This window comes from Leopardus geoffroyi, chromosome C3 (assembly GCF_018350155.1).
Source record: "Leopardus geoffroyi isolate Oge1 chromosome C3, O.geoffroyi_Oge1_pat1.0, whole genome shotgun sequence".
NCBI lineage: Eukaryota > Metazoa > Chordata > Mammalia > Carnivora > Felidae > Leopardus > Leopardus geoffroyi.
The window spans coordinates 427,294-448,084 of record NC_059338.1 but is presented as its reverse complement, the minus strand read 5'-3'; the positions used below and the strand labels follow the sequence as shown (position 1 = coordinate 448,084).

Below are 20,791 nucleotides of genomic sequence, written 5' to 3'. Positions count from 1 at the left end.
GGGCCCTCCCGGCCGCCAGGGGTCGCGCTGCAGGCGCCGGGCGGGCGCGGCGGGGTCACGGCCGGGGGTGCGGGGTTGAGGTGGGGGGGGGGGGGGGTTGAGGGGCTCAGGGAAAGCGGGGCGCGCGGACGAGTGCGGCGCGGCGCCCCGGCCGCCTGTCCCTCCGTCCGCCGCCCGGCGGGAGCGAGCCGAGCCCGGCGCCATGTCCGGGACCGGGTAGCCCGCCAGCCGCCCGCCTCCGAGCCGCCCCGCCCGGCCCGCGGGCCGGGAGCCCGGGAGCCGCGGGCCGGCAGGTAGGGGCCGGACCGGGCGGGGCGGCGCGGGCGGAGGCGGGCGGGCGCCGGCTGCGCATCTGGTTCCGCTTCCTCCGCCGCGGGGAAGTGAAAGCGCGGGGAGGGCGCCGCGGTCGGCGCCCCGCAGCCCGGCGGGGCAGGGGCGGGCGCGCAGGTGTGCGGCGGGCGTCCCCCCCGGCCCCCCGCCCCCCCGGCCCCGCGGTTCCCGCAGCAGCTCCCGGCCGGGGCGGCCGCGTGGGGCCAGGGCCGGGGCCTGGCCGGGCGGGGAGGGCATGGGGGGGGGGGGTGGAAGCGCTGCGGGAAGGCGGAGGAGGGGCCGCGCGCCGGGCCCGCCGCCCCCGGCCCGGCCCCGGCGGTCCCCCCGCCGCGCGCCCTCGGGCCGACTTCCGCCCGCGCAGCTTCCCCTCCCGGGTTTCGGGAAGTCCCCTCCCTTCCCCTCCGCGGCGCCCCACGCCTCCAGTCCTCCGCAGCAGCCACCCACCGAGCTGCGCCCCAGCTCTGCGCCCTGGGGCTCGGGGACCCCCGGGGCCCCCACTCTCGGGTTGGGCCATGGCGGCAGGTGAGAACACAGTCGCTCCAGGCCCGTGGGGCTCCCGTCTCCCTCCCTGGGCTCCGCGGAGGAGGGCAGACGGCTCTGGACCCAACTTCAGGATCGTGGAGGTGGGAGGACGCAGGGCTGTGGGGTTGCTGGACTTAGCTTAGGAACAAGGGTACTTGAGTCTGCTTAAAAGACACGAAAACTTGGGTTTTGTGGGCTTCCCTGGAAACCTAGAGGGGCGCTCTTTAAGAACGTTAGCTGGGTCGTGAGGCCCTCATGTCACCAGTAGAGTCGGAAGGTCAGAAACCCCTTTTTAAAAAAGACTCTCGGGTTGGCATGATGTCATTGCAGGCCTTTGCAGAAAAGATTGCGATCTCCGCAGTCGGGAGCCAGCACGGGTGGGGCCTTTAAAGGGGATTCGGGAGCAGTCTGAGGTCAGAGCCGAGGTCAGCCGCGAGCCCAGAGTGGCGTTCGGCTGGTTTGGGGAGAGGGCTGGCGCCGCCCCGCGGGAGGGCCCGGGTCTCTTTAAGGGCCTGCTGACGTCACGGGCGGGAGCGCTCGGGGTTGGCGGACCACCGCCGGTCCTACCCTCCCCTGGAAGGCCGGGAGGGGTGGGAGCGCTCGGGGTCACCTCCCGGGTCGCCTCCCTCGCTTCTTCACCTCTCCCGCGCTTGACTGTTCCAGATGCAGTGAGTGAGGGGGGGGCCATGGCGGAGGAGCGGCCCCCCCGGCTGGTGGATTACTTCGTGATAGCCGGGCTTTCCGGGAGCGGAGCACCCATCCCCGAGGAGCCGTGGGTTCCCGAGCCCAGCGGGCCCCTGCGCCCTCCGCGGCCGGCTGATCCCATCACGGATGTGGCGGTCATTGCCAGGGCCCTGGGCGAGGAGGTGCCCCAGGGTTACACCTGCATCCAGACCTCTGCTGGGGGCCACCCCTTGGAACTCAGCGCCGGGCTCCTGGGTGGAACTCAGCCCGTCATCTGTTACCGCAGGGGCCGTGACAAGCCCCCTCTGGTGGAGCTGGGGTGCGTGGCCCCCTGCATGGGGACTGGGCGGCCAAGGGGCCGGTGTATTTACCTAGTGCTCCCATGGAGGTGGGTCCCCAGCTTCCAGCCCCGCGTCCTGTGTCCCGGTCTGTAAAACGGGGGAAATGACACCTCCTCAGGGTGACAGGTGACAGGATTAAACGAGGTCACCCACGTGTAGGACGCGGCACAGAGTCAGCAAATGGGGCTTTTTCCTCGTCGCATTTACGAATGAGTGTGCAGGCCACGGAGGGCTCGAGGGGTTGCTGCTGACCAAGAGGGAGAGAGCCAGGGCCAGAGTCCAGCCAGAAGCGGGCCCCGGGGTCCACTCTGACACGGCTGAGGGTGCGAGGCTGGGAGGTAGGACCGGTTAGGCGGATCTGCCCTGGGCTGTTGACATCTGTCTCTGCTCTGTGCCCAGGGTGCTGTACGAGGGGAAGGAGCGACCCAAGCCCGGCTTCCAAGTGCTAGACACGACGCCCTACAGCCACTCGGCCAATCTGGCCCCTCCCGGCCCAGGGCACCCCCGCACCTACCTCACTTACCGGCGGGCAGCAGAGGGGGCAGGGCTGCACGCCCTGGGCATCACTGACCTCTGCCTGGTGCTGCCCAGCAAGGGCGAGGGCACCCCTCACACCTACTGCCGACTGCCCCGCAACCTCAACCCTGGCATGGTGAGCGGGGCCCGCGAGGCGTTGGCGTGAGGGTGTGGAAACCGGGCACAAAGGATGGCCTAGGGCCTCTAGGGCGGGGGTGGACCCAGAGGGGTGGCTCTTTTCTTGGGGGACTCCTTGGGGGTGGTAGAGCAAACGGCTCCCGGAAACGTCGTCACCTACGTATCTGCTTGTCTCTCGTTGCTTCTGGGACAGTGGGGTCCAGCGGTGCACCTGTGCTACAAGGTGGGCCTGGCCAAGGCCAACACACTGGTGTACGAGGCAGGTGAGTAACCCCTTTGTCCCCCCAGCCCCCCCCCCCCCCCGGTCTCTCGTGTCCCTCTGCCCTGGCGCCTCTCGGCCGGCACCACCTGCGTGTCCAGAACCCACCTCCCCTCTGCCACCGGGCGCTTCTCTCGCATCCCCTGGTTCCTACACCCCGGAGTCTGATCGGCCCTCCTCCTGGTGCCCCCCACTCCGCCGGCGCCGCAGAGCTGCTGGGCCGCTACCCGGAGGAGGACAACGAGGCCTTCCCGCTGCCCGAGTCGGTGCCCGTCTTCTGCCTGCCCATGGGGGCCACTGTCGAGTGCTGGCCTGCCCAGACCAAGTACCCCGTGCCCGTCTTTTCCACCTTCGTGCTCACGGGTGCAGCTGGAGACAAGGTGGGTGTGCGGGGTGTACCCCGGGGTCCAGGCCGTGCAGAGCCCGCCTGACGGCCCCTCTGCCCCCCTGCCAGGTGTACGGGGCTGCCCTGCAGTTCTACGAGGCGTTCCCGAGGGCCAGGCTGTCGGAGCGGCAAGCAAGGGCCCTGGGCCTCTTGAGTGCGGTGGAGCGTGGCCGGGCGCTGGGGGGCCGGGCCGTGCGCAGCCGCCGCGCCATTGCTGTGCTGTCCCGCTGGCCTGCCTTCCCGGCCTTCCGAGCCTTCCTCACCTTCCTCTACCGCTACTCCGTCTCGGGCCCCCACCGCCTGCCCTTGGAAGCGTGAGCATGGGCACCGTGACGCTGGGAAGGGGTGATGAGGGAGGGCTGGGGAGCCCAGGAGGGACGGGAGAGGTTGCGGTGGGCAGAGGAGTGGGGGCGGGGAAACGCCACGGGCTGAGGGGTGAGTGGGGCCTGAGCTCCAGCCCACGCTTGCTAGTTAGGTCTTGACAGCGCCTGCGTGACCTCTCTGTGCAGCAGGGTCTCTGACGGCAGGTGAGGGCCTCCAGGTGGAGCTCTGGGAGGCCCGAGGTTCTGGGGGACAGGTGAAGGACACGCGCATCCTTCTCTTCCCCAGGCACATCTCTCACTTCATTCACAACGTCCCCTTCCCCTCCCCGCAGAGACCTCGCATCCTGGTACAGGTGAGTCCTGGGGGGGGTGTTGGGGGCGGGGAGGTGAGGAGGGGCGGAGGGACGTGGTCCGGCCTCTGTCATTCTGACCTGCGGCCCTTCTGCCCCCAGATGTCTCCCTATGACAACCTGCTTCTCTGCCAGCCCGTGTCCTCACCCCTGCCCCTCAGGTACGTGCCCGGGTCGTGGGGTGGGGGGGGGGGGGGGCGGGTGCTGTGGCGACCAAGGACATGTAGGCGCCAGGCGGGAGCGCCCGGCTCTCGACGTCTGGAGGCCGGGCCCCCGGGGCGTCTGTGCATCGTGTGTCGGGAGGCCTCTCCGGGGTCTCCCGGTGACCCCCCACCTCGCACTGCCCGCAGTGGTGCCAGCTTCTTGCAGCTGCTGCAGAGCCTGGGCCCCGAGCTGGCCGTCACCCTGCTGCTGGCCGTGCTCACGGAGCACAAGCTGCTGGTGCACTCGCTGCGGCCGGACCTGCTCACCAGCGTCTGCGAGGCCCTGGTGTCGGTGAGTGCCCGTCCTGGCCGGCCCACCTTCCCCAGCCTCTGCTGCCCTCTCCTTCCTCCCAGAGGGTCCTCCGCCTTCTCCTTGGGCACGACCTGTACAGCTTCGGTCGGGGGGGCCGTTCTCCAGAGTCCCCCCCCCCCACCCCCGCTGCGCCCCCTCTGCCGTCCCCGCCTCAGTGGCCCTCACTGCCTGGTGCTGCAGATGATCTTCCCGCTACACTGGCAGTGCCCCTACATTCCGCTGTGCCCGCTGGCGCTGGCGGACGTGCTGAACGCCCCCGTGCCCTTCATCGTGGGCATCCACTCCAGCTACTTCGATCTGCATGACCCACCTGCTGACGTCATCTGCGTGGATCTCGACACCAACACGCTGTTCCAGTAAGAGGGCCGGGCCTCCCCCCCACCCCGGGCTGGTGCGTGCCACGCCCCCGCTCACCAAGAGCCGGGGACAGACAGTGGGGGAGGCGGGACACAGGCCCCACCGCTCCTCCCTCCTGCTGCTTATCTCACAGGACTGAGGAGAAGAAGCCCCTCTCCCCTCGGACCCTGCCCCGCAGACCCTACAAGGTTCTGCTGGCTACGCTGACACACCTCTACCAGCAGCTGGACCAGAGTGAGAGCCCTGTGGGGGCGGGGGGCCAAGCCCACGGGTAGGGAGGCCTGTGGAGAGCTAGGCCTTCCCCGAGGTCAGAGGTGTTGGGGTCTCACCTGGTGGAAGTCGGCGAGAGGGCAGGCGGGGGGTACCCGTGTTCCGAACGCCGGGGTGGGGGCGAGCTCGTTCCCGGGGAGGCTGGAAACTGCCACCTGACGGGCATGCCGGGAGCTGGCGTTGGCTCGGCAGGGGCGGGGGTCGAGGCTGGCCTGACTCGGGCTGCCCTGGTCCCCAGCGTACACTGGCCCCGAGGAAGAGGCGTCCTTGGAGTTCCTGCTGACGGACTACGAGGCCGTGTGCGGCCGCCGGGCCCGGCTGGAGCGTGAAGTCCAGGGAGCCTTTCTCCGCTTCATGGCGTGTCTGCTCAAGGGCTACCGGGACTTCCTGCGCCCCCTCACCCAGGCCCCCTCCGAGGGCGCTCGAGATGTCGACAACCTCTTCTTTTTGCAGGGTAGTCGGGGCGTCTCGGGAGGGCCGTCCGGGGGCTGGGGGTCCCGGAGCCACTTGCTTGCTTGCTCGTTCCTTCAGCCGGCAAACGTCTCAGTGGGCACAGGTCCGGGCCCTGCGCTCTCCTGGGCTTGGAGGGAGCCCCGGGCACGGAGACGCCCCGCCCCGCCCTCGCGGACATCCCCCCCACCCCCGGTCTCAGGCAGGGGGTGCAGAGGGGGCTCGGGAAGGCTGTGGCCGGTACGTGACCCGTGACCCCGCCTGCCCCACGCTCCGCCCCCCCCCCCCAGGCTTCCTCAAGTCCCGGGAGCGCTCCAGCCACAAGCTGTACTGCCAGCTGCTGCGCACACAGATGTTCTCGCAGTTCATCGAGGAGTGCTCCTTCGGCTCCGCCCGGCACGCCGCCCTGGAGTTCTTTGACTCGTGCGTGGACAAGGTACTGGGCGCCGTCCTTCCCTCGAGCCACCGCAGCCGCTCGACGCCCGGTCGGTGCTGGGAATGTCGTCCGTGCCCCGCGTGTGGCTGCTTTAGTTGCACACCTCCCTCTGGTTCTGACTCCACCCTCCCCCCCCCCCCCCCCCCCAGCCCACTGCACCCGCTCCACCTCCGGGGCCTGGGAAGTGGGGGGCATGGGCCTTGCTGTGCCCTTCAGGGAGAGGCCGGGTCCTGGACACCCTGGCCCGTGCCCACCGCCGTGACCTCGCTCTCTCACCTCCTGCTTCAGGTGCACCCAGAGCAGGACAAGCCTGAGCCCACGCCCTTGGTGGAGCTGGAGGAGCTGTCGGGGAGCGAGCTCACCGTCTTCATCACCCCTCCCGAGGAGCCCCCAGCACCAGAGGGCAGTGAATCCGCCCCCCAGTACTGGTGAGGGCCTCCTATTCCAAGCCCCGCGGGCTGGCTTCGTGTCGGCTGCTCCTGATGCGGCCTCCCTCTGCCCCTCCAGCTACGACGGCTTCCCAGAGCTACGGGCCGAGCTGTTTGAGTCTCCTCAGGAGCAGCCCGGGGCTCTGCCCGTGCCGGGCCCGACCCGCAGTGCCCCCAACAGCCCTGCCCCCCGCCGTACCAAACAGGTAACTGGGACGTGGGCCCCAGACACCCCTGACTCCGGCCACCTCCTCATCCGTGAATTGGATGGACTGGCGCCTCCGCTATTATTAGCCGGTGTCCGTGCGCTTGCACGCGAAAAGCACGTGAGACGTCAGCTGCCGTTACCGTCACCGTCATCACGGTCGCTCTGTCCCGGCCGGTCTGGGAAGCCAGGGCCTTGTTGCCTCTCCCAGGGCACCTGCTGGAGGGCCGGCCTGTCTGCCCGGGGCTGCAGGGCGGAAGCCTGAGTGCGGCACCCCTCCCGCCTCCTCGGAGCGCAGAGCCTTGCTCAGGGAGGGGGGTGCTCCTGCCCCCCCCCCCACCTTAAGACCTGTTTTGGCCTGGCGCTGTCCTCACCCAGGCGTCCCCGCCCCATCCAGGAGATGAAGGTGGCCCAGCGGATGGCGCAGAAGTCGGCGGCCGTGCCCGAGCTGTGGGCCCGGTGTCTGCTGGGGCACTGCTACGGGCTGTGGTTCCTGTGTCTGCCCGCCTACGTGCGCTCGGCGCCCTCCCGCGTGCAGGCTCTGCACACGGCCTACCACGTGCTGCGCCAGATGGAGAGCCGCAAGGTGGTGCTGCCGGACGAGGTGGGCCTCCGCGCCCCGCCGCGGGGCGGACCGCGCAGCCGTGGGGAGCCGGGCAGGTGTTCCGAACGTTCCCTGAGTGGGCGTGTTCAGGGCACGGCCGTGGGGACCGACCCTGCGTGTCAGCAGGAAGGGCGGAGACCCTGGGTGCCCCGGGGGACCGGTGGGGTCTGTGGGACGTGGGGAGGCTGCAAGAAGGTGCCTGCTGGGACCGGGGGGGTGGGGTGGGGGGGGTGGGGGGTGTCGGGGCTGGGAGGGACCCTCATCCTGCGCCCCTCCCTCCCGACCCAGGTGTGTTACAGGGTGCTGATGCAGCTGTGCTCCCACTACGGGCAGCCCGTGCTGTCGGTGCGAGTCATGCTGGAGATGCGGAGGGCCGGCGTCGTGCCCAACACCATCACCTACGGCTACTACAACAAGGTGCCGAATCCGGCCAGGGTGGGGAGGGCGGGCGGTGGCCGGTGTGCCGCGGGGAGGGTGCTGCTCCCTGACGCCCCCTCGGGGACTCGCCCCGTGACCACCCACTGTGTTTCTCCCCCGTGCCCGGAGCTCCTTAGCGCCCACACGGGGCTTCCTCCTACTTGGCCGCTTTCGCACTCGCCAGAGCCCCGACGAGGCGGCTGGGCAGGTACCGCTGTGACCCACCGGTAGCCGTGGGGTCAGCCGGTGAGCCGGGAGCTGCTCCAGACCCGCCGCACGGTGCCTGTGTTTGAGTTCAGCACAACCCCATCGTCCCAGGGGGGCAGTGAGGGTGCAGAGGGCTGGTACCTCGTCCAGTGCCCCACGCCCCGGGAGGAGGTTGGGGGGCTGGGTGTGAACACGGGGGCACGCGGATGTTTCCTGCACTCAGGCCCTTAAGCGTGACCCTAAGCTGCCTCCTGCTTTTTACACGATGAAGCTAACGGCTGAGAAAGTGAAAAGATTTCTTCGAAGCCATATACTCGATAAGCAGCAGAGCCTGGGTGCAAACTGCGCCGTTTCTGGCTTCCTCCAGACTCCTCAGCGGCAGCTGCTGCTGATTCCCTCATCTGGGCTCTCGCTCCTGGCCGAGCCGTGGGCAGGACCCACCCAGGCAGGACGTCTGCAGGGGAAGGTGGCCCCTGGGTCCCGGGCGGCGTCCCTGAAACAGGCAGTGGCCGTCAGGCCATCGTCGGGGCGTGGAAGTAGGCCATCTTGATGGGTGCTGTGCTTGGCAGGCTGTGCTGGAAAGCAAGTGGCTGTCTGGTACGCCGGGCGGACGCCTGCGCTGGGCCAAGCTCCGGAACGTTGTCCTGGGGGCCGCTCAGTTCCGCCAGCCCCTGAGGGAACGGCGGCGGCGGCAGCAGCAGCAGGCGGCGGCGCCAGAGGCAGGCGGTGCCCAGACAGGTGGGTGGGGGCCGGGACAGGCTTGGGGACAGCAGCCAGGCTCCAGCAGAGAAGCGTGAGGGGCCAGGGCTGGCCTCGTGGTGGGCACTGGGTGTTCTGGGCACTCTGGGTGGGCTGTGCTTGGCCGGTAAAAAGGGGAGGATGTTCTGCCCGGGAGGGTCCCTGCGACCCCGGTCCATGCGGGGAGCCCTGTGTTGGAGTAGAGGGCTGGTCTCTAGGTGGCTGCCTCTTGGCCTCGTCCCCGTCTTTTGCAGAGCCTCGTCTGGAGCGTCACTCCCCTACCCGCCCGCTTCAGCGCCAGACCACTTGGGCTGGTCGAAGCTTTTGGGACCCAGCTTCACCCACAGGGCGCCTGGTGAAAAGCGGCAGCCTGGGCAGTGCCCGCGGGGCCCAGCCCACCGTGGAGGCCGGCGTGGCCCACAGTGAGTACCCTTGTCTGACCCCCAGTCGGCTTTCCTAAGCACTTGCCAGGAAGAGAGGGGCTCTCTATGGGGGGCGCCGTGGAAGCTGGAGGACCTCGTCTGGGACTTCGTCGGCTGGGGGTGGGCGGGGCTGTGGCGCCAGAGTCTGGTCAGCCAGGGGCCGCGTTTCCCGACTTTTCTCTGCCCCGCAGTGATCGAGGCCTTGGGGGTCCTGGAGCCCCGGGGGTCCCCTGTGCCCTGGCGAGATGGAAGCCTCTCCGACCTGAGCTTGACCGGGGAGGAGCCGGCGCCTGGGGGCAGCCCGGAGGACTCGGGCTCTGCCCTGAGCACCCAGTCCACCGAGGCCCCGGAAGGGCTGAGTGGGCGGACGCCCAAGGCTGGTGGGCGTCAGGACGAGGCCCGCACCCCCAGACGAGGGCTGGGCACCCGCCTGCAACAGCTGCTCACCCCTTCCCGCCGCCCCCCTGCCTCGCGCGGCGCCCCGCCCGAGCTGCCCCCTGACCCACCTCCCCCAGCCCGCCGCAGCCCCATGGACAGCCTCCTGCGCCCCCGTGAGCGCCCTGGATCCACTGCCTCTGAGGTAGCCGGCGAGGGGAGGGTGCAGCTATGGGGGCACCCGGGGGCCCAGGGGGGCTGCCAGTGCGGAGCCGGCCCCGGGGAGGCCCTAAGGGGGCTTTCTCCTGTGATGGCAGAGCTCAGCCTCTCTGGGCAGCGAGTGGGACCTCTCCGAGTCTTCTCTCAGTAGCCTGAGCCTTCGCCGGTCCTCAGAGCGCCTCAGTGACACCCCTGGGTCCTTGCAGCCGCCCTCCCTGGAAGTGAGGATAGCCCGCATCCCTCCATCAGAGGCGGGGGCAGGGGAGGCGGGAGGACGCTTCCCGAGCCTGGCGGGGTCCTCTCCCTGCAGATCCTGCTGTCCAGCTGCTCCCTGTGCCGGGCCTGTGACTCGCTGGTGTACGACGAGGAGATCATGGCTGGCTGGGCACCTGATGACTCCAACCTCAACACCGTCTGCCCTTTCTGCGCCTGCCCCTTCGTGCCCCTGCTCAGCGTCCAGACCCTGGATTCCAGACCCAGGTGCCCGAACCAGGGTGGGTGCTCCGGGAGGGATGGGGGGAGGGGAGTGGAGGCCCAAGGGCTGACCCCTCTTATCCCTCCACAGGGCCCCCAGCCCCAAGCCTGCCCCTGCCGGTGGCAGCAAAGACGCTCCTGTCCCCGGGGGCCCGGGCCCTGTGCTCAGTGACCGCAGGCTGTGCCTCGCCCTGGATGAGCCCCAGCTGTGCAATGGGCACACGGGGGTAAGGGCTGGCGAGGAACCGGGTCTGCGTGTGTCGCCCAGCAGGGGGCACCGGGGGTGGTAGGGTGCGATGGGCATTGAGGGCATGGGGCGTCTCAGAAGCTGCTGGACGTGGTGGCCCAGCGGGAACCCGGCTCTGAGGATCGGGCCGCGATCCTCTCTGAACCACCCTCCCTCTTTGTGCCTGACAGGGCACCTCCCGGCGGGTGGAGGCTGGGGCCTGGGCCTATCTGAGCCCTCTGGTGCTGCGGAAGGAGCTGGAGTCGCTGGTGGAGAACGAGGGCAGTGAGGTGCTGGCATTGCCTGAGCTGCCGGCTGCCCACCCCATCATCTTCTGGAACCTCCTGTGGTATTTCCAGCGGCTGCGGCTGCCCAGTATTCTGCCCTGCCTGGTGCTGGCCTCCTGCGATGGGCCCCCACCCCCCCAGGTCAGTGCCCCCTGCCCCTGCTTCCTGAGCGCTCCTTCCCTCACCTCCCAGCTCTGCCCCTTGGGCTTCGGAGGTGGCACCTGCTTTGACCCCTGGCCTTTTCACGCCACTCCTCAGCCTCGATTCTCTCATCTGTAGAATGGCACAAGCATCCAGTGCCCGGGGCTGTCAGGCATCTCGTGTACCGCCCAGCACCTGTCACGGTGCCTCCTTGACGTTTGTCTGTTCATCCCGCCACACACGTACTCGGCACCCATTAGGTCCCGGGCAGCGTGTAGGCAGTAGTGACGCGGCGACTGCAGAACAGAGGGCGTGCTCTCGGAGAGCGCGCGCTCTCGTGGGGGATGAGCGTTCCTTCCCTCTTCTCTCTGACCGCATCCCGGAACGCCGCCGGTGCAGGTCTTGTCCTCTGCCCGCCACCTCCTGAGCCCGCCCCCTTCGTCTTGGCCCCTGCAGGCCCCGTCTCCCTGGCTGACACCTGACCCGGCGTCTGTGCAGGTGCGGCTGCTGTGGGATGTCCTGACCCCTGACCCCAGTAGCTGCCCACCTCTCTATGTGCTCTGGAGGGTCCACAGTGAGTCCGGTATCTGGCTTAGGCTGGGAAGGGGCGGCTCCCACGCCCCGAGGGCTTGGTAACCCTGGCTGCCTCCCTTCGTTTCGCACAGGCCAGGTCCCGCAGCGGGTGGTGTGGCCAGGCCCCGTGCCCGCACCCCTCAGCATGGACCTGCTAGAATCGGTGTTGCGCTATGTTGGTCTCAGCGAAGTACACAAAGCCGTGGGGCTCCTGCTGGAAACTCTGGGGCCGCCTCCCACAGGCCTGCACCTGCAGAGGTATGGCGCTCCCCTCCGGGAGGTCCCTGGCCTCCCATCCTGCGCTCTGTAGTCGTTTTCTCTCACTCGTCCCCTCCGCCTCCATTGCAGGGGCATCTACCGTGAGATCTTATTCCTGACAATGGCCGCTCTGGGCAAGGACCACATGGACATAGGTGAGGCAGCAGGCGGGGGACTGAGGAGGTGAAGGGTCTGGGGCCAGGTGTTGCGGGGGGCGGGGTGGGGGGGGCGCTTGGATTCCTGATCTGTTGACGCACCTCCACCTTCTTCCCTAGTGACCTTCGACAAGAGGTACAAGTCTGCCTTTAACAAGTTGGCCAGCAGCATGGGCAAGGAGGAGCTGCGGCAGCGGCGGGCACAGATGCCCACTGCGAAGGCCATCGATTGCCGGAAATGTTTCGGAGCACTTCTGGAATGCTAGGGACCCTTAAGCTTTCGTCTCCCACCTGGGGTGGGGAGGTGAGGGAGAAAGGGTTCCAGAGACAACCTGCTTCCCTACTCCTTCCGTACAGGAGTTGGGGACGGCCTGCGAGGCAGGCCCAGCCATAGGCACCGAGTGCACGGGCAGCAGGAAGCGGGACCCACTGTGACCAAAAGTCATAGTCCCCTCTCTGCGGCCTGCCCCGTGTGCTCACGCTGATGTTATAGGAGGTGGGGGCGGCGTAGGGGAGTCGGCACAGTTCTACTCTTCCCCAAATTGTACCAGGAACTCTCCTCCAGGGCACCCACAGATCTGCACCGCCCTGGTCGCGTTACAAGTTTTTGTTTTAAAAAACAACTGGAAAAATACAGAGCTACTGAGCCTTTGCCCTGAGTGGGAGGGAGGGATGTCATCCCACCAGTGATGGTTCTTCTTCCCCAGAATTGCCGAAGTAGCCCGAGGCTCTCCGTTACACCTTCCTACCTTAGTGTTTGTATTTTAAGTTATTTATTTTGGAGCCATAGCCCCTTGCTTAGGAGGCTCTTAGGGATGGTGAGAAAGAGAAGGGACACGGGGCACCATGGTTCAGTGGCTTGTAGCTGCGGAAGAGGCAGGGGCCATCTAGAGGAGCCCCAGACCCCCCTCAGGAAGAGCTAAAGCCCCGTCCAGTCCAGTCCTTCCCGCCCAGGGCCCGGACCGTGCAATAAGGGTCGTTCCTTGCAAAGTTTTGTTGTATGTAAATATAGTAAAAGCTGCTTCTGTCTTTTTCCTTCTGCGTCTTGTTTCCTGGATCTGGGACAGCGGTGGGGGATACCTTTTCTTTTTCCCCGACTGCACATCCTCCTTTCTGCTTCTCCATCCCTTTGCAGCCTCTGGGGTGGCCGGCTTTCCGGGACCAGGCCTGGTGCCGGTCCCCTGGGGCCCCGGGAGCTCTGAGAGCAAGAGAGGGGTGAGTCTGGCGCTGGCCGTGGTGGTGCCAGTCCGTGTGGCACTTCCGGCCCTCCCACACAATCGCCCCCTTGTCCCTCATTTGTACCCCACACAAAGGCTCCATTCTCCGGGGGCCTTGAGCTCATCCCTGCCTCCTTTCCCTCTCGGCTTCTCCAGCACCGCCCCATAGGACGGCCCTCTCCCTGGTAGTTGGTGTTGGCCCTCTCATCGCCCTGGGCGCCCTGGCAGTGGTCCTAGGCTGCTTCAGCTGCTCTAGCCCCGGTTCCTACTCTTCCAGCCAGGGTCCCAGCCTGGGGACGGCGCCAGGAAGACAGGGGCGAGGACTGAGGCGCTCCTGGCATGTGGGCAACAGGGAGACGGGCCTCCTCGGAATTCTCCCTTTCCTGTATGATGAAATAAATTCCGGAAACAATAATTACCAAAGGGAATTAGCCAACAAAACAAATGCCTTGGGTCCTTCCCCAGAGGGCAGGAGTGTCAGCGGAGGAAGTAACTTATGTGAGGCTTTATGCAAATTCCTGGGAGTGGAGAACACTGGCTGATGAGAGAAGTACTATCTCTAAATTCTGGAAGCTTCAAGCCACAGGACCGACCCTTCCCCATCCTGTGCCAAGCATGGTAGATGCTTTTCCAGGGCCCTAACAGGAGGGAAGCAGGGGCTTAGGAAATGCCATCAGTCTCGCCAGGGACGAGGAGATGCCTTGTTCAGTGAGGAACCCTCACGTCACCCCAGCTTCTGACCAGACCTCATCTCCCAGAATCAACCTCTCCCTGTGTCTGCAGGGGAGCAACAGCCTTTCTGAAATACACATTTCTGTTGAGTGTAGAGTGTCCAGCAGTGTGCTGAACCGTCTGGAGGTACAGAGAGAACTTTAGGGCTCTGTCCCTACCTTACAAGAGCACACAATCTCATTGGTCTAGAGTTCCCCTTGACTCACAGTGATAATCATCCTTGTCTCCAGCTTACACCTCTCACCTATGGGCTTCCTTCTAGACACCTACAGACAGATGGGACAGGACTCCAAAGTTCTTCAAACACAAGAATATCTGGAAATTCCAATAGCAAAGTACTCACTATGACGTCTGACAACTCGGTCCTATGGCCTAGGGAGCTGTATGAGGGGAAGGATATGCCTAAATTACCTGGCTCAATTTTCTCCACCCACACTTTAGAGCAAGTAGGCTTGAGTGTGACAGAATTTTAATTAAATCTTGTCTCTGCCATTTACTAATTGTATTATATCAGCCAAATTAACTGCTGTGCCTCATTTTTTCCTTGCCTGCAAACCAAGGAGATTATTCGTCAAGATTAGTTATATAAACCGCATAAAGTGCTAAGCACGCTCCGTAAATGCTAGCTTCAAAAAGAGAACGAACAAACAGGCAGTCTGCAGAGGGAAAGGTCAGGTCCACTCCAACAGGGAGCCCTTGGAGGACACACTTGTCTTCCTTGGAGTTTGAGCACTCTAGATTCAAAGTCCCCTCCACGGTCTTTCTGTTGAAAGGTGTCTTCGTCAGGCCGGCATCTTCAGCCACCGTGCTCCCGGAGTCTGCTCTCAGCCAGATGGCAGAGAAGGGGCAAAACAGGTTAGGGAAGGCCTGCACCTTCAATGAGGGCTGTGACTTTGTCACAATTCCCCTGGATCCCCAGCACATGACAGGCCCTCTGTCTTGTATGTTAAGGAACCGAGGCAGCGAAGCCATCAACATGAGAAGCAATTTTCAGGGCAGAGCGAGGTGGGAACAACAGGTAGACGGCAACAGAAGCTGAATTTAGAGCTAAGAGGGTGGAAGTGAGGAAAACTCACAATAGTTACCATTTATTACATTCACCGAGTGCTTACTATATCCTTGGCACTGTTCGGAGCATTTTAAGTGTACTAGTTTTTTGTTTTTAATTTTTCAACGTTTATTTTTGAGAGACAGCGCGAGTGGGGGAGGGGCAGAGAGCGAGGGAGACACAGAATCCAAAGCAGGCCTCCAGGCTCTGTGCTGACAGCTCAGAGCCCAACGTGGGGCTGGAACCCACAAACTATGAGAACGTGACCTGAGCCCAAGTCGGAGGCTCAACCCAGGCGCCCCTAAGTGTACTATTCTGAAATCCTCACAAGTACCCCATGAGCTGGGCGCTCTCCTCAGTACTCTCCTTTTACACATAGGGAAGACTGGGGCATAGAGAAGAGAGATTAAGTAACTTGCATCCAAATCCTACAGCTGGTGAGAGGTACACAGCCCAGGCAGCCTGACTCCAGAGACCACGTTCTTCATCTGGACCTTAGGAGCCAGAAATGTAAGAATGGGCGCTCCCCTTGGCGGGGGCGTCCGGGGTCCACCTATCTTCGTGGAGCATCCTCCACCAGTTTCCTTTGCCTTGGTTTCTAAAGGATTTGAGGGGCTCCTGGGTGGCTCGGTCGGTTAAGCGTCTGACTTCAGCTCAGGTCATGATTTTCACGGTTCCTGGGTTCCAGCCCCAGAGCCTGGAGCCTGCTTCAGTTTCTGTGCCTCCCCCCGCCCCCTCTAAAAAATAAACATTAAAAAAAAGTAGCAATAAAGGATTTGAAAAGGACATTCTAGTGCTTCTGGAGCCAGTTACCCCTGGTTTCAAACCACTGCCTCCTCCGTAATTAAATGTCCGACCTTTGCAAGTAACTCAACCTCTCTGAGCCCGACCCTGATGGACGTGGGTTCAGGCTTCAGCCCTGCCACTTAGCACGGGTGACTTTGGGCACGTTATGTCCCCGCCTGTACACTGGAGACAACACTATCTTCCTGGAGAGTTAGGAGCAATCAATGAATCGGTCCGCGGAAGGCCCAAAAGAGTAGGTGATGAGCCCGTAGCGCAGCGCTCGCCAGCGGCTCGCCGGCACCCTGACTCTGGTCACTGGATCCCGGTCCTCGAGGAGCTCGAGAACCGCTCCGACAGTTGGGCTGCAGGCAGGGAGGCCGGCTCGAGGCGCCGGGCCCAGGCGCGACCCAGCGGACGCAGCTCCTCGTGCCGCGAGCCCCGCCCGCCCCTCGCCCCGAGGCCCCCGCACGCCGGGCCGCCCCGCGCCGGGCACCGCCGGCCCCGGGAGGCTCGAGGCCTGGGCCGGACGCGGGCAGGCCACGCCCCGCGCGCACAGCCAGGCCGGAGCGCCCACGGCTCCTGCCCCCGTCAAATTCCGGGATTCTGTCGCGATGAACCACCACCCACCGCGGAGTCTGGTGCCCGCTCGCCGGCCTCCATCTTTGGAGTCGGAAGAATGAGAGCGGGCCGAAGGGGAATCCCGGTTTGGGGAGACTGCGGTACGGCGGCTGCCTGGGGACCAAAACGTCTCTGAGGTAAAGTTGCAGCCTGAAGCGATTTTTTGACCCCCGACACTTAATGGGCTGCTGAAGACCCGGATGTGTCTGGGACTGGCCGAGGTACCCATTAACGCGCCCCCGCTAGACCATCCCCCTCCTCCGTTTAGGATTGGGTATTACGTACGCCAGTCATCACTTCTCCAGCCACTCACTCCTCAAGGGTGGGGTGTAGTCCCAGCATCCCGTCTCCTATTGGTGTGGCCGAGAAGAAGAGGGCGGGGAGGCCGGCTTAGGTTGCCCAATGGGCGTCGTGGCGTGTGGGGAAGGCGGAGCCGAGGCGCTTGGCAGCTGCCCAATCAGCGTCCTTGTTTGTGTGGTGCCGCCGCCGGTGCAGCCGCCGCCGCCGCCGCCGCCGCCGCCGCTGCCGCTGCCCCCGTCTGTACCGCAGTGTCTGCTCCGCCCGCCCGCCCCGGGCCGGCCCGCCCCCCTCCCCCGCCCCCGCCCCCGGTCCCGTCGGCGGGGCCCGGAACCCACTGTGCCGTCGCCTCCCTTTTTCGACGCCTCCGCCGCCGCCTGAGGAGGCGAGCTCGCCGGGAGTTACACCGCCACCGCCAGGTGAGGAGCTTTGGCCTAGGCCCGCCTGGCCGCCCGCCCGCCCGGGGGCGGTGAGCATTGAGGACGGCAGGGAGCCGGGAGGAGGAGGAGGCGGCGGCGGCGGCGGCGGCGGCGGCGGAGGTGGGGGAAGGGAAAGGTGGAGGGCGGGGGAGGGGAAGCGCCCGCGAGCCGACGCCCGCCCGCGCGCCCCCGCCTCGCGTCCCCCTCCCCCGCCCGGCCCCGCGCGCCCCCGCCTCGCGCTCCCCTCACCTCGTCCCCTCCCCCGCCCGCGCGCGCGCCCCGGCCTTTCCCTTCGGCCTCGCGCGCCCCCGCCTCGCGTCCCTCCGTTCCTTCTGCTTTTACTCTCTCTCCCCTCCCGCGCGCCCCGTTTCCCCCGCCATCCCCGCTTCCACTCCCGGCCTCCCGCCCGCCATGCGTCCCCTCCGCTCCTCTCTAGCGCCCCCCCCCCGACCCTCTCCGCCCCCGGGGGCGCCCTCGGGGCGTGGGGGCCGCTCCCCGCGCGCAGGGCCGGGTCTCCTGGCCGCCGGGGCCCCCGGGGGGTCCGCAGGGTGCGGGCGGCGCGAGGGTTTTTCTTTATGTAGGTGAAGGGCTCGGCAGCGCGGAACCTGGCCCCTTTATTCCGTCGCCCTCCCGCCGGGGAAGGGAATTGTCCCCGCCCGTGTGGGCGCTTCTCTTCTGAGCTGAGTAGCGACTCAGCTGCCCCTGACCCCGCGGGGCTCCCGGGACGCCCTGCGCGTGCATCCCAGCTCGGCGCCTGGGGGTCGTCGGGACTGGGACCGGCCCTCCCCTAGCCACTCCGGGACCTAGCGTCCTTTCTGCCGCCCCGCCCGCGGCTGCCCCGAGGAGCGAGCCCCGCTGTGGGCGCCCTGCGCCAGCCCGGGACAGCCTTCCCCTCCGTGAGGGCTTGCTCGCCTCTTCGCACTCTTTCCAGACACAAGGTGTTAGCGCCCGGGGCTGGCGCCGCGGTGGAGACAGAGGCCCTGATGGCGGGTGGGTGGCATGTGCGTGTTCGCCGAGCCAGCTCTCCGCCTTTTCTTCTGCTGTCATCCGGAGAACCGGGAGTTTTCTCGTTTCCGATGCGTGGTGGTGCGGAGGGCTTTTGTGTGCGCGTGGGAGAGCGGGGGGACGCTTACTATGTTTCGGCAAAGGGGAGGCCACACTGCAGCGCGAGCTCTGGGTAGCAGCAGCTGGGGCAAAGCGGTTTGCACAGATCCGCGGGGAAGAGCTGGTGCTTTTGGGTGTTTGAAACATTTTTATTTCTAAGAATTTAGTTTTGGATGGACAGTGCGTGCATGTGATACAAAGTGAATTCTTCCCTTCCGCCTGTGCTTCTTCGCGGTCCTCCTCCCCGTCCACCGATGCCCCATTGTTTTCTGGCAGCAGCAGTGGTGTCTGTGTGTTGGAGGTTAACCTGTTGGGGTGTTGGGTGCTGACTCCACTGCTTTCTCTGTGCTGCACTGACCTGAACTCTTCCTGGAAGTCTCCTTCGCGTGCTTGGTGCCGGAGCCCTGCGGATAGAGTACCGTTCTGGAGTACCATTCCCGTCCGCGCCGGGTGAAGGAGGCTGCCCCTGGGGCTGCTGCAGGTGGTGCTGTGGAGGGCTCCGGTACGTGTGCAAGGAGGGCCCCCCATCTGTGCCGCTCCTTTGCGCCTTTGGTGACTGACACCTAGTCACCGTTTGGGGATGGGCTGGGCCCCGCATCCTCTTTCCTTGGGCGTTCTGAGCGGGTAGGTTGCCGGAGTACCGATGTGGTAGTGCTGCCTTCCATTTGTAGAGGAGCGTAGGTTCTAGCCTAGTGGCCGAGGTAGTCAGCGTGGTGAGGAACGCAGCAGACGGCTGTTGACCGGTAGGAATCAGAACCCAGAGCTGCAGGCTCAGTGACCCAGTTTGAGAAGCGGTGAGGCCCCTGGACTTCTGTCCTGTTTATTCCTTACTTGACAACATGTCCCTGAAGTGACAGGGACCCGTAGCTGGCAGCAGCATCCGTCTTTACCACACTGTGGTCTGCCTCCCCTGACTGTGTGATGGCTGTTAACTTCCTGTTTAGAGGCAGCTCGAAAAGGGTCTGAATAGAGGCTGCCTTCACATCCTTGTTTAGGGTCAGTGTTGACCAGGTTCCCTCATCAGCCCTTTACATCTGCGTTCTGGCGGTGACTTTCACTGCTGTGTTAGCATAAATCAGGCCACGGGGTTGGGGGGGAAGAAGTGAAGATTTTCTCTGAACTTCATAGTCCCAGAGTTCATTGAAGTGCTGCTTGTCTCACCCCCTTTCCCCGTCCTCCTTTCCTTTTTCCCGTTCTTCCTTTCTTTAATGGTTTTTTTTTTTTTTTTTTTTTTTTTTGGACAAATGTTTCTAACCCGCTACACCCTTCCTCCCCGCTGGTTGGGCCTGGTCAGACCTTCAGGTTGGTTGGAATTTGGTTACAGACCTGCAGCATGTGGGGTGGGGTCAGTGTGTCAGTAGTATTGTCCTCCTGATCTTATGCTGGGTCCTCCGGATTCCTCCTGGCTTTAAGGAGTGTGTTGTATGTAAACCAGGCCTCTTGTTTCAGTTTACCGTTCCTTCCTTCCTCACCTTCCCCACCCACCAGGCTGGAGGTGCGCGTGTAGGGGAGCAGCAGTTGTTTCGGGACTTTGGAGTATATTCCGTGTTAGCCAACCCACTGGGACGAGCATGCTGACAAGCAGCCCTCTGCACTCAGAATGCTCGTGTTGCTGGGCTCATTGAGAAAAGCCAAGCCAACTTTGATTGATTAACGCAACTGCTAGAGAAAGTGTAAGGTTGGAGCCATAACTCGGACGAAGGAATTTTCTTTCCCAGACCGTTTGCAGTATCGAACGGCATCATAACACATCAAGGTCCGGTAGTCAGGCATTTTCTGAAGCAGTTTGGAGGGGAGGGAAGAAGAAAAAAAAAAGACACACCCAGATTGACTATAAATCTAGCCCTGGCGTAAAGCTGTCCACCTCTTGCTCAGGAAAAATCCAACCTATCAGACAATGCCACACAAAGTTGCAGTTCGCCTGCATTGGCTAAGCTTGGGAAAAGATGCATGAGGAAGTTCAGTTTTTGTTGAAAAGGGCTGGCTTTTCGGGGGAGAGCTTCTCTTAGCTGTGTTGTTTAGTTTATCCTCAGTATTCTATTTCTGCGATACTTTGAGCAGATCTTGGTGGCTCCAGAGTCCATAGAGCAGAGACCCCTGGATTCAGGTGCTAATGATGAAAGCATTGGAGGATAGATCTGATTTGAAATGCTTCCTTTTCATGTTGCATCTTTTACTCTCTTGCGGATGTATGAAATATTCCTGTGTAGTTTTTTGAGTTCATTCAGTTGGAGAGCAGTGACCCAGGGTGGTCAAAGAGCTTAGCCCATCTTTTACTCTTCTTAGTTGGTGTCTCCCTCAAATCCTTTAATCTTTGTCTTACATTGCCATTAACTGGCAAGAAGCTATCAAGAGTTTTGGGTTATTGTACCAAAAGCAACAGGTGAATAAGAACACATATTTTGTTACTTTTGAGGTGTGAGACCGGTCAAATCCCAGACCTCAAAGAGTTCTAGTAATTGCGGAAGCAGCTTTGACAACACGTGAATTTAATTGTTACTAACCAGTAAACTATTGACAAAAAATGACAACACTTCCACATTCCTGAGCCATTTGCTCCTTGATTTTCACAGATAATATAAAAACATGTACATTTTGAAAATAATTCAAGTTATCATTACTTGAATCTGAAAGTCGTGCTTTAAACCTCTTGATCAAAAGTTTCTTGATCTTGTCTCATTTTGGGGGAAGGTGGAATTTGTAATCTCCCCAGATGTAGGCTGGAATGTCAGTAGGATTTAGATTAGACATGAGGATTAATAAGTACCCGTTATAGTTGTGAGGGATTAGAAATGTTAACTGGAGAGTTTGTGCATTTCTTCCCTAGAAGTTATTTCCAAAGTAGCTTTTTGAGAGTATTTAAATTCAGACTTCCTGGGAGGAAGGTTGTAGGACTAGTAACTGGCAGGTGGGCCTAGTAGAACACTGGTATAGAGAATCTAGAAATCCTGGGTCAAACCCTAG

At 63.7% G+C, this 20,791-nt stretch overlaps 2 protein-coding genes across 14 annotated transcripts in view; both read left to right on the top strand.

The window, feature by feature from the left end:
- Positions 1-96: 96 nt before the first annotated feature.
- Positions 97-12,641, top strand: DENND4B (DENN domain containing 4B). Of its 13 annotated transcripts, none has more exons than XM_045455890.1 (28): positions 615-852; positions 1,183-1,265; positions 1,516-1,855; positions 2,277-2,529; positions 2,725-2,794; positions 3,001-3,170; positions 3,245-3,489; positions 3,785-3,851; positions 3,951-4,009; positions 4,199-4,343; positions 4,545-4,720; positions 4,855-4,955; positions 5,230-5,547; positions 5,732-5,877; positions 6,166-6,305; positions 6,385-6,511; positions 6,889-7,114; positions 7,403-7,531; positions 8,308-8,898; positions 9,090-9,478; positions 9,591-9,713; positions 9,803-9,972; positions 10,058-10,193; positions 10,384-10,620; positions 11,077-11,194; positions 11,286-11,451; positions 11,542-11,606; positions 11,727-12,641. In XM_045455890.1, exons 3-28 carry the CDS (start codon positions 1,539-1,541, stop codon positions 11,870-11,872), a joined length of 4,830 nt encoding a protein of 1,609 aa, XP_045311846.1. In that variant the 5' UTR covers positions 615-852; positions 1,183-1,265; positions 1,516-1,538; the 3' UTR covers positions 11,873-12,641. The 13 variants fall into 13 exon arrangements, 11 of the variants coding, with proteins under 11 accessions (XP_045311847.1, XP_045311846.1, XP_045311852.1 ...); XM_045455893.1 differs by lacking the exon at positions 1,183-1,265 and having other exon boundaries at positions 618-852; positions 6,908-7,114; positions 8,308-8,476; positions 8,731-8,898; positions 11,020-11,194; XM_045455894.1 differs by lacking the exon at positions 1,183-1,265 and having other exon boundaries at positions 619-852; positions 6,908-7,114; positions 8,308-8,476; positions 8,731-8,898.
- A 3,907-nt stretch (positions 12,642-16,548) lies between these two features.
- Positions 16,549-20,791, top strand: part of GATAD2B (GATA zinc finger domain containing 2B) — an 88,369-nt gene continuing 84,126 nt past the window's right edge. Inside the window, exon 1 of the mRNA XM_045455884.1 lies at positions 16,549-16,723. The gene's annotated coding sequence lies outside the window, so the exon portion shown is untranslated. The remainder of the gene's footprint in view (positions 16,724-20,791) is intronic.